The following is a 13,897-nucleotide window of genomic DNA, read 5'->3' on the forward strand; positions in this document are numbered from 1 at the left end:
GAGCCTGTGCTCTAGAGCCCGCGAGCCACAACTACTGAGCCCGCGTGCCACAACTACTGAAGCCCACACGCCTAGAGCCCGTGCTCCGCAACAAGAGAAGCCACTGCAATGAGAAGCCCGCGCACCACATCGAAGAGTAGCCCCTGCTCTCAGCAACTAGAGAAAAGCCCACGCGCAGCAACAAAAACCCAACACAGCCAAAAATAAATAAATAAATATATTTATTTTTTTAAAACCCCAAAAAACCTAACCTCTTGAAGTGGACAGAAAAATAAGCTTGGTACCATTCATTAATATGAAAAAATAAAAACACAACAGACGAATGCTCACCTGTGAAGCAGGATATCCTGGAACCTGCCCCCTAAGAGGGGCTGCTTCAGTCTGGCAGTCCTGCTGGGGATACATCCAACGAGAGACTGGGGTTGGGCTGTTGCCAGGTGAACGGTAAGTGCTTGGAACCTCTGTGGAGTAATTGGTCGGAGCATACCCGGATGTGTAATAAGCCCCCGGGTATGAGGCAGTATTTGTCCCAGGGCCAGTGGGGTATGGTGGGCCATATGCTCCATTTGTATAAGAATTCAAACTCTGTAAAAAAGCAAAGTTGGAAGAAAAAAAAGATGAATGAGTGGATGAGCTGAAATGCCCTCACTTCGAAAACTTGGAGAAGAAAGGAGATCAGGAACTGATGAAAATATGAACTACCTAAGCAACCCTTGAGGTATTCTTTCATATATTACAATCATATACATATCTTAAACTCAGATTATCGCCTTAGAGTCTGTGTCCTAACAATGGGTATATCGTGATGAAGGATGAAGTGATGGCCTTTAGTGCTTCTCAGCCATTTCCATAAGTGCACCTAACAATTGCACCTAACGGCAGGGAACTTGTCCCCACAAACTGAAGAGGGTGTTCCGGGAAACCTGGGAGAATGGCGAGAGAAAGAAGAAAGTAACCATAGTACAACAGAAAGAAAAAAAGACCACAGAGAAAGACCTAGCCCTGCCACTGGCTTTGTGTTTACCCTGTCTGAGCTTTAGTTTCTCCAGCAGGAAAATGGAAATCATAAACATATCTTGCAGGGTTATTGTAAAAATTAATGAGATGACATATATAAAACGCTTAGTATAGTGTCTGGCACGTAGTATGCTCAATGATTTGCAATTTTTATAATACAAATTGTTGTTAGTATTAATGTGGCAAGGTCAGGAAACGAACCCAGATCTGACTCCAAGCCTATGTGCTTTGTATTGATACTATCCTACCCTGCTTCCCCAAATGATAACAGCAGAGACAAATTCCTCATATATTGCTTACTGCAGTTTTACATCACCTATCCAGACTATTACTGACACCCAGAATCCTCAGTTTAGTAATCCAAACAAGATTAAAGCTAAACTCTAAATGATTACCTTAACATTTTCTATTAATTTCTACTTTACCTTGTTAAAATGGTAAAAACAGAATCAAGTTTTCCCGGACCCATCCTTCTAAAACTAGACAATCTTTCCCATTTTAGGTAGAAGAATAAGAAAAGAATCTTGTGATATTAACTAGACTTACCATGGTGATCATTTCACAGTGTATACAAATATGGAATCATTACGCTGTACATCTGAAACTAACATTATATGTCAATTATACCTCAATTTAAAAAAAAAAGAATTCTGATATCTTCTACAGTTGTTAATGACTGAAGAAAATGAAATTTAAATTTGATTCCAAATCTACCACAACAAAAAGAGGGATAGATTGAAGTGGGAAGGAGGGCATAATTCTGTGGAAAATAAATTCTTAGCCACAGTTTTATGGCAAGAGGATAAAAGACAGGCTACTATCACCACATGGCCAAAGAATTCCATGCAGGGACAGGGGTGAGGGAAAATCCAGCCAGGCATTCCTCGAGCAGCCACTGTGAGGCTAATCAAGTCTTGTGCCTACAGGCTGCTGTGCCTAACCAAACAATCCCTTATGCAACATATACAGCTGAAGACTTGATTTAAAAAAAATCATGTGACTTTTTGTACTGTTATTCAAATTCTAGAAATCCTTCCTAAGGAAATTATTCGACTAGAGAAAAAATCATAGGCATGAATTTGTTCATCACAGCATGATTCACCATCACGCAGAATTGTAAACAACCTAACCGTCCTGTACTGATGGAATGATTAAGTAGACTATGGGCTACTCATTGAGGAAATTTTATTCTGTCTTAAAAACTCACTGTTAGGGACTTCCCTGGTGGCGCAGTGGTTAAGAATCCGCCTGCCAATGCAGGGGACACGGGTTTGAGCCCTGGTCCAGGAATATCCCACATGCCGCGGAGCAACTAAGCCCATGCGCCACAACTACAGGGCCTGTGCTCTAGAGCCCGCAAGCCACAACTACTGAGCCCTCGTGCCACAACTACTGAAGCCCACGTGCCTAGAGCCTGTGCTCCGCAACAAGAGAAGCCCACGCATCTTAACGAAGAGTAGCCTGCACTTGCCACAACTAGAGAAAGCCCGCGCACAGCAATGAAGACCCAACACAGCCAAAAAAATAAATAATAAATAATAAAATTAATTAATTAATTTAAAAAAACTCACTGTTAGAACTGACCAGACATCTAATGATATTAAAGAATTATTTGGGTTTTTTTTCCTTTAAGTTTTAATAATGGCATTGTGGTAATGTCTTTAAAACTTCCTTATATCTTAAAGATACCTGTTTAAGTATTGACAAGAGACGTAACATGATGTCTGTAATTTGCTTCAAAATACTCTAAGGATATAGAAATGAAACATGATGGCCACGTATTGATACTTGTTGAAGCTGAGCAATGGGTCCATGGGAGATGACTGCACTATTCTCGTTACTTTGGATTATGTTTGAAACTTTCCTCACTATTAAAAAAAAGGTCTCGGGGCTTCCCTGGTGGCGCAGTGGTTGAGAGTCCGCCTGCCGATGCAGGGGACACAGGTTCGTGCCCCGGTCCGGGAGGATCCCACATGCCGCGGAGCGGCTGGGCCCGTGGGCCATGGCCGCTGAGCCTGCGCGTCCGGAGCCTGTGCTCCGCAACGGGAGAGGCCACAACAGTGAGAGGCCCGCGTACCGCAAAAAAAAAAAAAAAAAAAAAAAAAAAAAAAAAAGTCATGACGGGTTCGATCCCTGGTCGGGGAACTAAGATCCAGCATGCAGTGAGGTGCAGCCAAAAAAAAAAAAAAAAAAAGTCATGAAATCCCAAGTATGTCTAGAAACTGGTGGGCTGCTTGTACCATAGCTACTTCCATCTATGTCCAAGTAGACAATTTTCATGAAGGGAAACTTGTATCTAAGGATAGCAAGCTGTGATTTCAAACTTGTCAGCTGACATGGCAACAGAAAATCTGAAACTGAGCAACTGCAAGAAGAATTAAACAAAATCTTTGATAGTCATTGAATTTCTGTAGAAGTCTCACTCTGAATTCCAGAAGAAATCAAGAGACTGGAGCTCTTAAAACTCAAAAAATATCCCAAGTGCTACTCTTGCTCTAGAGGTAAATGTAAGTATGACTTAGCATTCAAAAGTCAAAATCTTGTCACATGATATGATTCTCATTGCAAGCTAAAGATTATCCAGGAGGTAATACTTCTTCCAAAAGTTGGTTTTACAATTGACGGACTGTTTATAGATGTAGAATCCAAAGAGGAGAAAACTGATCGGGTCTCTCACTCAGAAAGTGATACACTTGTTCAACGGATTCCCTTTCCATTTGGTACATGAATATCAAACAGCAAACAGACCCAATCCAAGTGGGAAAAAAAACTTTTTTTCCATTAGCAACACCACAATTCTTCCTGCTGTGCTTATCTTGAAAAACATGGAAGGCTTCACCACAAAAGTACTCCAAGACTTCCTAATTATCAGCAGTCGACATCAACTTGAGTTTCTACTCATACTCATTTCTGGAACTGCCAAATCTATTATCATCCACTGGTTACTTCCTCATGCAGTATCTCTCCTTATAGAACTATTCCAATTTTTGTCTCACAGGAGCTCCAAACCACAGTACTTAATAAGCTGTATTTTACAACCCAGGTCCCCTTTAAATGAAATGAAAAGGTGTTACAGGTTCTGATGAGAGTCCTTTTGTATCATGACTTCTCAATTCAGAACATTATAAGAGGACTTCAGTTTTGCTTCTTAGAGCATTTCTATTCCCAGGCACTCAGTGTTCTATACTGTAATCTCCCAGAACCCAAGAGAAGTATCTTCTTTATCAGAAAATCAATGTGAAAACATCCGTCTTCCATCCTTTAGATACGTGGAAAAGCAGCTTTAGAAACATGGAAAAGAAGCTTTAGAAGAACAAGTTGCATTCATGACCAATGAGAGGATTTTAAACAAAAACACCCCACCACAATCATTACTAGAGAAGCTGTGTATTTATCATGCTTTTCCCAAGTACCCACTGGGTCAATGGATCAGAGCTACAACATGCATGTTTACAAATGATCAGCGTCGGAAGAACATATGTTAGCCTTGCAGTTGCTACAGACATTGACGAAGGATGAGCTTATGATCATAGTTCAGAAACGTTCAAAGTTTTTAAGTCTTCTGAAGAGTAGCCTGGCAGCATAGCAAAGAAAATAAAGGAGTTCTTGGCCCAGTTTCAAAGCCCTGATACAGAGGTCAAAGAGAAAGAAAACACTTCTGGGGCTTCAGAAGATGCAGTCCTTGATGCAAATGAAGGCGTTAAAAGCAAATAAGAAGCAATCTTAGTTTGAAGAACTCAGAAAATACCTCATGAGTTTCATCAACAGTCTGGTGAGCCCAAATCTTCTGTTCTGAGCTGGTTTACTTCATGCTGCCTAAACCTGCTCCACAGACCGTCCGACCCGCTCCTCAACAACCCTTACTATTAGCTGAAAATGAGGAAAGCTGTATTTCAAAGACTGTCCCCTGTTCCTGCATAGCACACAGACTGCACCTGAACACAACAGGCTAATCAGCTTTGGGGACTGCTCAGGGGCCCTCCCAACATTCATCGATTCTGAAGAAACGGATATAAATTCCACATTACCAGGGGGAAAGTGCATGAAATTACGCACTCCCGGTTTGTAAGAGAAGAGTGATCATGTGGCAAAGCTAACATGAGGCGGCAGATAGAAGGCAAAGGAGTGAAACCATTCAGTTTTTTAAAAAGGAAACCAGTCATATCTACATACTACTACAGGAGTCTGTTTTGGTCAGAAGATAAATGTATAATCCCCATGTGATGCTTCACCAGAAAATACACGTGTGCTAATCCCATACAAGCATATGTCTAGATACCTTTGGGTTTAGAATCCAACAATTTTTGTATCTAAAAGCTCTCTCAGATTATTGCTGTTGCTTTCAAAAAGTCATCACTAAATTAAAAGTGAATCTTTCTTGAATATAGGTAATATATACATGTAATAAATGCCTTTATCTAAGGGGGGAATGTCATCTCCAAAAATAATCTTTTTTTTTTTTTTAATATGTTGACTCCCTTTTTTTTTTGGCTGCGTTGGGTCTTTGTTGCTGCGTGTGGGCTTTTTTCTAGTTGAGGCTGGCAGGGGCTACTCTTCGTTGCAGTGTGCAGGCTTCCCATTGCGGTGGCTTCTGTTGTTGCGGAGCATGGGCTCTAGGAGCATGGGCTTCAGTAGTTGTGGCGCGTGGGCTCAGTAGTTGTGGCTCACGGGCTCTAGAGCGCAGGCTCAGTAGTTGTGGCACATGGGCTTAGTTGCTCTGTGGCATGTGGGATCTTCCCGGACCAGGGCTCGAACATGTGTCCCTGCATTGGCAGGTGGATTCTTAACCACTGCTCCACCAGGGAAGTCCCCCAAAATAATCTTTATCAATAGGAACAATTGATGAAATCAGACAAATTAACATTGCTGAGAAAAACTGTGACTCATGACTTTGGGTTCTGTCTTCCTCTTACATTAACTGTAAAAGTAATGCCTGCTACTCTCCAAATTGATCTACATGCAATCCCAATGAAAATCCCAGCTGCCTTTTGTGCTGAAACTGAAAAGTTCATTTCCTCATTGGCAACCATTGTGAAAAGTAATTTGGCTATATTAAATAAAGATGTACGTAACCAAACCCACCAATTCCATACACTAGGGAAATGCTTGTCTCATATGTTGTACAATAGAAAAGAAAAACAATGTTGAGTTAAAGAAAAGCAAGCTGCAGGAGAATGCTAGTATGAAACCACTCATATCAAGTTTAAAATCATGTTAAATAGTACTATAAAAATGCATATACAAGTAGTAAAAGCATAAAAACACATATGAGACAATTAATATAACTTTAAGAAATGGAAAGAAGTGTTATATGGGGCTTCAACTGTACTTATTTTACTTCTTTTTAAAAATCTGAAACTTAAAAACTGACAAAGCTAGGAGCTAGATAAAAAAAAGATGTACGTATTTTCTGTACTCTTTCAGAATGCTTGAAATATTTTAAAGTTAATATTTGTCATAAGAAGTCAAAATTTTTAACAACAAAAGCAAAGGCAACAAAACAAAAGCAAAATTAAAAAGTGGGATTACATCAAACTAAAAAGCTTCTACACAGCAAAGGAAACCATCAACGAAAAGAAAGGCAGGGCTTCCCTGGTGGCGCAATGGTTAAGAATCCACCTGCCAATGCAGGGGACACGGGTTCGAGCCCTGGTCCGGGAAGATCCCACATGCCACAGAGCAACTAAGCCCGTGCGCCACAACTACCAAGCCTGTGCTCTAGAGCCTGTGAGCCACAACTACTGAGCCCACGCGCCTGGAGAAGCCACCGCAATGAGAAGCCTGTGCACCGCAACAAAGAGTAGCCCACACACTGCAACGAAGAGTAGCCCTCGCTCGCCGCAAGTAGAGAAAGTCCGCATGCAGCAACGAAGACCCAACGCAGCCAAAAAAATTAAATAAATAAGTAAATTTAAAAAATTAAAAAAATAAAGGCAACCTACTGAATGGAAGAAAATACTTGCAAATCATATATCTGATAAGGTAAGGAGTTAATATATAAAGAACTCATACAACTCAATAGCAAAAAATCAAACAGTCTGATTTAAAACATGGGCAGAGGATCTGAATAGACATTTTCCCAAAGACATACAAGATGGCCAGTGGGTACGTGAAAAGGTGTTCAACATCACTAATCATCAGGAAGTGCAAATCAAAACCACAGTGAGATACGACCACACCGGTTAGAATGGCTATTCTCAAAAAGACAAGAAATAAGTATTGGATGAGAATGTTGAGAAAAGGAAACCCTTGTGTACTGTTGATGGGAATGGAAACTGGTACAGCTACTGTGAAAAACAGTATGGAGGTGCCTCAAAAAACTAAAAACAGAATTACCATATGATCCAGCAATTCCACTTCTGGGAATATATTCACAGGAAACAAAAACACTAACTCGAAAAGGTATCTGCACCCCATGTTCACTGCGGCACTATTTTACAACAGCCAAGACATGGAAACACCCTAAGTGTCCATCACTGGATGAATGGATGAAGATAATGTGATATATATATATATATACACAATGGAGTATTATTCAACCATAAAAGAGAAGGAAATCTTGCCATTGGGACAACATGGATGGACCTTGAGGGCATTATGCTAAATGAAATGTCAGACACAGACAAATACCATAAGATCTCATTTATATGTGGAATCTAAAAAAACAAAAAAAGCCAACTCATAGATACAGAAAACAGACTGGTGGTTGCCAGAGGTGGAGCAGTGGGCTGGGGTGCAGGAACGGGTAAAGGGGGTCAAAAGGTACAAATTTCCAGCTATAAAATAAGTAAATCGTTGGATGTGATGTAGAGCCTGGTAACTATAGCTAACATATTGTACTGTAATATTTGAAAATTACTAAGAGTATATCTTAAAAGTTTTCATCACAAGAAAACAAAACTTTGTAACTGTATGGTGACAGATGTTAACTAGACTTCTGTGGCGATCATTTTGGAAAGTATATAAATATTGAACCTTTACACTGTACACCTGAAACTAATATAATGTTATATGTCAATTATAGCTCCATAAAAGGTCAAATTTTTAGAAATAAGTACATTTTGCGTTTGTTGTTTCCAGGTCCTGAGAAATAATCTATCATGCATCAAGCTACCTTTGCTATAGGTAGTATCTGCCTAGATATTTCCTTATCTCTGAGCTAAAAACATTAAAATGATTAAGATAGAGTGCATTATATAACAAAAGCCCACACACCTTCACTATGAAATCTCCACAGGTTCTGAAAATAAATCGATTCATTAAGAAAAAATGCAGAACGTCTGTCAATTTTAGACCCTACCTGGCCTTGCATTTCCGGTCTTACAGGATATGTACTTGGGTAAGGAGCCCGAGGTCGGGCAGGAGAATTCCAATAGTTGGAATTGTAGCTAGGATATGGTGGCTGCTCCTAAGGACAAAAAGGAAAATAGATTCACTTTTACTAACATCCTTACATCATTCTGAAAAGTTGATAGAGGTAGGTATAAGTATCGAAAAAAATAGGCAATAGACAAAAAGCAATGGAACCCCACTCTAAAATCACTCATTATTAAAATTGATGCAGATACATGGTCAATCACTTGCCCTAGAACAAAGCAAATATTAACTATTCTTGTGCATTATGCCAATTATAACAAATGATATATCTACTATGTCAAGTTAATTAGCAAAACCAGAGACATTCAATTCGTTTATCCCTCTCCAGTCACTAACCCATCACTAATTTAATTAGTGCAGCACAATTGTAGTTCTTTGCCATTGTTAAGAAGAGTAGTATAATACTTACCTATCTCAACAACTTTGAAACTTGAAGTAATATTTTACTACTAAACTTTACTTCAAATGCATACACCTTCAATACTCAACTTCTTTGCCTGGCCACACCCTAGTTTTTTCATATTCCTCTACTTTCTGCTATGGCTAAGGTTTCTGCTGGCAGCCCACAACTAACTCAGGATCAGGAATTACGTAGAATAATTACCACTCCAAGGAGAAAATCTAGCTATGGCATTAATCTCTACAGCTTTTACTTCACCTCAAAAAGTCAGTGTCATCATTTTCAATAAGCCAATACACTCTGATAAGAAACTAGATCAACTCAAAACTTTTCAGGCTGTTTTAATATATGCATTTGTCATCCCATAAGTTGAGTTATTTTGCTTTGAGCTTTATAGTTTAATTTTAAGCTTAAAGAGGATCTTCAAATCTTCAAATATGGTTTCACAAAGAAAATCACTGGCAGTTGCAGTCTCTGAGAATTTAATTTATCACCATCTGAGCTTAACTGCACTACTTACCAGTTTCATAATACTTTGTTTTCAAAGCATGCAATTATTCCACATGACATTATACAAGCCAGGCAAGTAACATCTCCCTTACATAATACAGCAACTAGAGCAATTTAGAGACTAGCAACTTCAGATCCTAACAACCAAATTTCTCAATCAGGCAAATTCCCCTGACTAATCCTCCCCTTCCCCCGTTAAGTGGTATTTGACTAATTAATTGATTTCTCTCTACCAAGAATTTGAATCTTAATTAAAAAGGTGAAAAGACCAGAGTTGAAGCTGACTCACTCCAGCAGTGGGGAACTAACACCTAAATCCCTAGAACTTCCTTGGTTTCTGTCCTTTCCTACCGATCCTCCGAAGCACCCCACACATTTGTACTACCTCTCCACCCACCCTGTCCGCACTCCTTCCTTACTCAGCTTCTCAACACCTTAAATCCCTTACCACTCTTTCCCTCGGATGTTCTCACCTGCAAAAACCTAACCCAGTTTAAACCCAATGATCCACTGATTCCACATCTGTACTTCACCTAAATATCGGTGGAGGGAAATGCAAGCTCTCTGGTTTCACACAAGCAGACACTCAGCACTGCCTAGCAACTACACTACACTTCCTCAGTATGTTCATCCCACTCACAGAACAACTATTTCACCTTCTTGTCCCCTCAAATCTCCAGTATCCTCTTATCCTACCCCTCATTTTTCAACTGATAATTTTATCTCATATTATACTTAATATGAATCGAATTGGAGGAACAGGTGTAAATTCACATATTTTAAAAATGTAATTTAACCTTGTATGCAAAACAAACAAATATGGGTAAGTGACAGCATGCCAGTTTTAAACAAAGGATTTAGGAATTAATGCAAATTCTAGGAACCCATTTGCACTCCTGCCCTCCACCATGGACTAGAATATCCCATACAGGAGCTGTCATTTCAGCCTGAGTCCCAGAACAAAACACATGAACAAACTTGAACCCAACCCAGAACCTGGAGATGAGCCCTTGCTGTGACACCACAGAACAAAAGCAAGAAATAAATATTCATTGTTGTAAGCTGCAACTCTTGGAGTTGTTTTTTACTACAGGAAAAACCAACCGATGATAACTAAACATCAAATTGGTAACATAACCATACAGAAAAAAGAATTATTTCTAATGACTTTTAAATCATCTTACTTTGACTGTACACACTTAGTGGAATATATTCTAAAGACCAGATGAACTGCAAAGAAACCTAAACTGCATCCATTAGGGAACTATTAGTCATAATATTGATATTACTATCTGTATTAACAGCTTTATTGAGATATAATTCACTACCATACAATTCGCTCATTTTAAATTGTCAGAGTCAATGATTTTTAGTATATCCATAGAGATATGTGTGATCATCACCACAACCAATTTTAGAACATTTCAAAACCTGAAAAAGAAACACTGTTCCCTTTAGCTATACCCTCCTATCTGCCATTCCCACAGCCCTACACCACCACTAACCTACTTTCTGTCTCTACAGATTTGCCTACTCTGGGTATTTCATATAAATGGAATCATATAATATATGATATCTGGTAACTGGCTTCTTTCACTTAGCATGTTTTTGAGGTTCAACTATGTTGTAGCATGTATCAGCACTTCATTCCTTTTTGTAGCCAAAAAATATTCCACTGTATACAAATATCACATTTTGCTTATCCATTCTGGGCATTTGGATTGTTGCCATTTTTTGGCTATTATGAATAATGATGCTATAAACATTCACGAATAACATTTTATGTGGACATATGTTTTCAGTTCTCTTGGCTATATACCTAGAAGCGGAATTGCTGGGTCATACAGTTAACTCTAACAATTTTAAAAACTGGTATTTGTTTTCCAAAGAAGCTGCACCATTTTATATTCCCATCAGCTAAGTATAAGGGTTCTAGTTTCTCCATCTCCTCACCAATACCTGTTTTTTTCTGTGGTTTTGTTTTTATAGTCATCCTAGTGTGTGTGAAGTCATATCTCACTGTGATTTTTATTTGCAGTTCCCTGAGGACCAATGATGTTGAGCATTTCTTCATGTGCTCATTGGCCATTTGCACACCTTCTTTAGAGAACTGTCTATTCAGATGTTTTGTCCATTTTTAAATTGGGTTGTTTATATTTTTGTTGTTCAGTCTTAAGGGCTCTTTATATATTCTAGATACAAGTCCCTTTTCTGATAGCTGATTTGCAAGCATTTTCTTCCTTTTCACTTTCTTGATCGTGTCCCTTGAATTATAAAAGTTCTTAATTTTGACGAAGTCCAATTTGTCTATTTTTTATTCTGTTGGTTGTGCTTTTGGCGTCTTATCTAGGAAACCATTGCCAAATCCAAAGAAATGAAGATTTATCCCTATGTTTTCTTCTAAGAGTTTTATAGTTTTAGTTCTTACATTTAGGTCTATGACCTATTTTGAGTTAACTTTTTTAATATTATTTATTTTTTGGCTGCATCGGGTCTTAGCTGCGGCACGTGGGATCTTTCCCTGTGGTACGCCGGCTCCTCGTTGTGGCGCATGGGCTTATCTCTAGTTGTGGCACACAGACTCCTCTCTAGTTGTGGTGCACGGGCTCCAGAGCGCATGGGCTCTGTAGTTGTGGCACTCGGGCTCTCTAGTTGTGGCACGCAGGCTCAGTTGCCCCACGGCATGTGGAATCTTAGTTCCCTGACCAGGGATCGAACTGGCATCCACTGCATTGCAAGATGGATTCTTAACAACTGGACCACCAGGGAAGTCCCTTGAGTTAATTTTTACATATGGTGTAAGGGTCCAACTTTATTCTTTGTATGTGGCTATCCAGTTGTCATGTTGTGCCATAGACTTTTCCCTCCATTGAATGGTCTTAGCATCCTTGTCAAAAATCAATTGATGGGCTTCCCTCGTGGTGCAGTGGTTAAGAATCTGCCTGCCAATGCAGGGGACAGGGGTTCGAGCCCTGGTCTGGGAAGATCCCACATGCCATGGAGCAACTAAGCCCATGTGCCACAACTACTAAGCCTGTGGTCTAGAGCCCGTGAGTCACAACGACTGAAGCCCATACGCCTAGAGCCCATGCTCCGCAACAAGAGAAGCCACTGCGATAAGAAGCCTGTGCACCGCAACGAAGAGTAGCCCCCCATGCACCACAACTAGAGAAAGCCCATGCACAGCAACAAAGACCCAATGCAGCCAAAAATAAATATAAGTAAAATAAATAAATTTTAGAAAAATCAGCTGACCATAGACACTCTCAATTCTATTCCATGTAGACATATAGGTTATGTATGCCTTTTAATTTCTTTTTCTTGCCCGGTTGCCCTCGTTAGAACCTTCAGTACAATACTGAATAGAAGTGGCAAGAGCAGATGTCCTTGTCTTGTTCCTGATCTTAAGGGAAAGCATCCAGTCTTTCATCATTAAATATGAGGTTGGCTGTGGGTGTTTCACAGATGTCTTTTATCAGGTTGAGGAAATTTCCTTGAACTCCTAGAGTGTTTTTCATGAAAACGTTTTGGATTTTGCCAAATGCTTTTTCAACATCTATTGAGGTAATCATAGTGGTTTTGTTTTTTATTTGAATGATATGGTGTATTACATTCATTGATTTTCAGATATTAAACCAACCGTGCATTCCTGGAATAAATCCTATTAGGTCATGGTACATAATTCTTTTTATACATTGCTGGATTCAGTTCACTAGGCTTTTTTTGCAGATTTTTGCACATCCATATTCATAAGAGATATTGGTCTATATTTTCTTTTCTTGTGATGTGTTTGCCTAGTTTTCCTCTCAGGGTAAAAATGGCTTCACAGAATGAGTTTAGAAGTATTCTCTCCTCTTCTGTTTTTAGAAGAGTTTGTGAAGAATAGGTGTCAGTTCTTTAAATATTTGGTTAGATCCATTCAGATTTCCTATTTCTTCTTGAGTTAGTTTTGGTAGTTTGTATCTTTCTAGGAATTGTCCACTTCATCTAAGGTACCTAATTTATTGGCATACAATTAGTCATAATATTCCATTATAATCCTTTTTTATTTCTGTAAGATCAGTAGTAATGTCCCCTCTTTCGTTTCTGATTCTAGTAATCTGAGTCTTCTCTCTTTTTTTTCTGGTTCAATCTAGCTAAAGGTTCATCAATTTTGTTGATCTTTTCAAAGAACCAGCCTTTAGTTGCAATGATTTCATCTATGGTTTTTCTATTCTTTATTAACTCATTTCCACCCTTATTTTCATTATTTTCTTCCTCCTGCTTGCTTTCGGTTTGGTTGGCTCATTTTTTCCAGTGTCTTGAGATGGAAGATTAGGTTCTTGATTTGAGATCATTCTTCTTTCTCAATACTGGCACTTATGACTATAAATTTCCCTCTAAGCACTACTACTTTAGCTGCATCTCATAAGTTTTGGTATGTTATGTCTTCATTTTCATTCATCTCAAAGTATTTTTTTATTTCCCTTTTGATTTATTCCTCGACTTGCTGGGTTTTTTAGGACTGTTTTATTTAATTTTGACATATTTATGAGTTTCCCAAAGTTTTTCCTGCTATTAATTTCTAATTTCATTACATTATAGTTGGAGAAC

At 39.0% G+C, this 13,897-nt stretch overlaps 1 protein-coding gene across 2 annotated transcripts in view; it reads right to left on the minus strand.

Moving 5' to 3' along the window:
* Positions 1–13,897, minus strand: part of BAG4 (BAG cochaperone 4) — a 34,565-nt gene that overhangs the window by 8,732 nt on the left and 11,936 nt on the right. The window contains exons 2-3 of one of the 2 annotated variants that reach the window (XM_082608518.1): positions 8,318–8,425; positions 331–585 (exon numbers count right to left, since the gene is read on the minus strand). In XM_082608518.1, coding sequence (XP_082464644.1) covers positions 331–585; positions 8,318–8,425 — 363 coding nt within the window. The remainder of the gene's footprint in view (positions 1–330; positions 586–8,317; positions 8,426–13,897) is intronic. The other variant, XM_082608519.1, reaches the window with a different exon arrangement.

This window comes from Mesoplodon mirus (genome assembly GCF_964341445.2).
Source record: "Mesoplodon mirus genome assembly, chromosome: 20".
In the NCBI taxonomy this organism is placed as follows: domain Eukaryota; kingdom Metazoa; phylum Chordata; class Mammalia; order Artiodactyla; family Ziphiidae; genus Mesoplodon; species Mesoplodon mirus.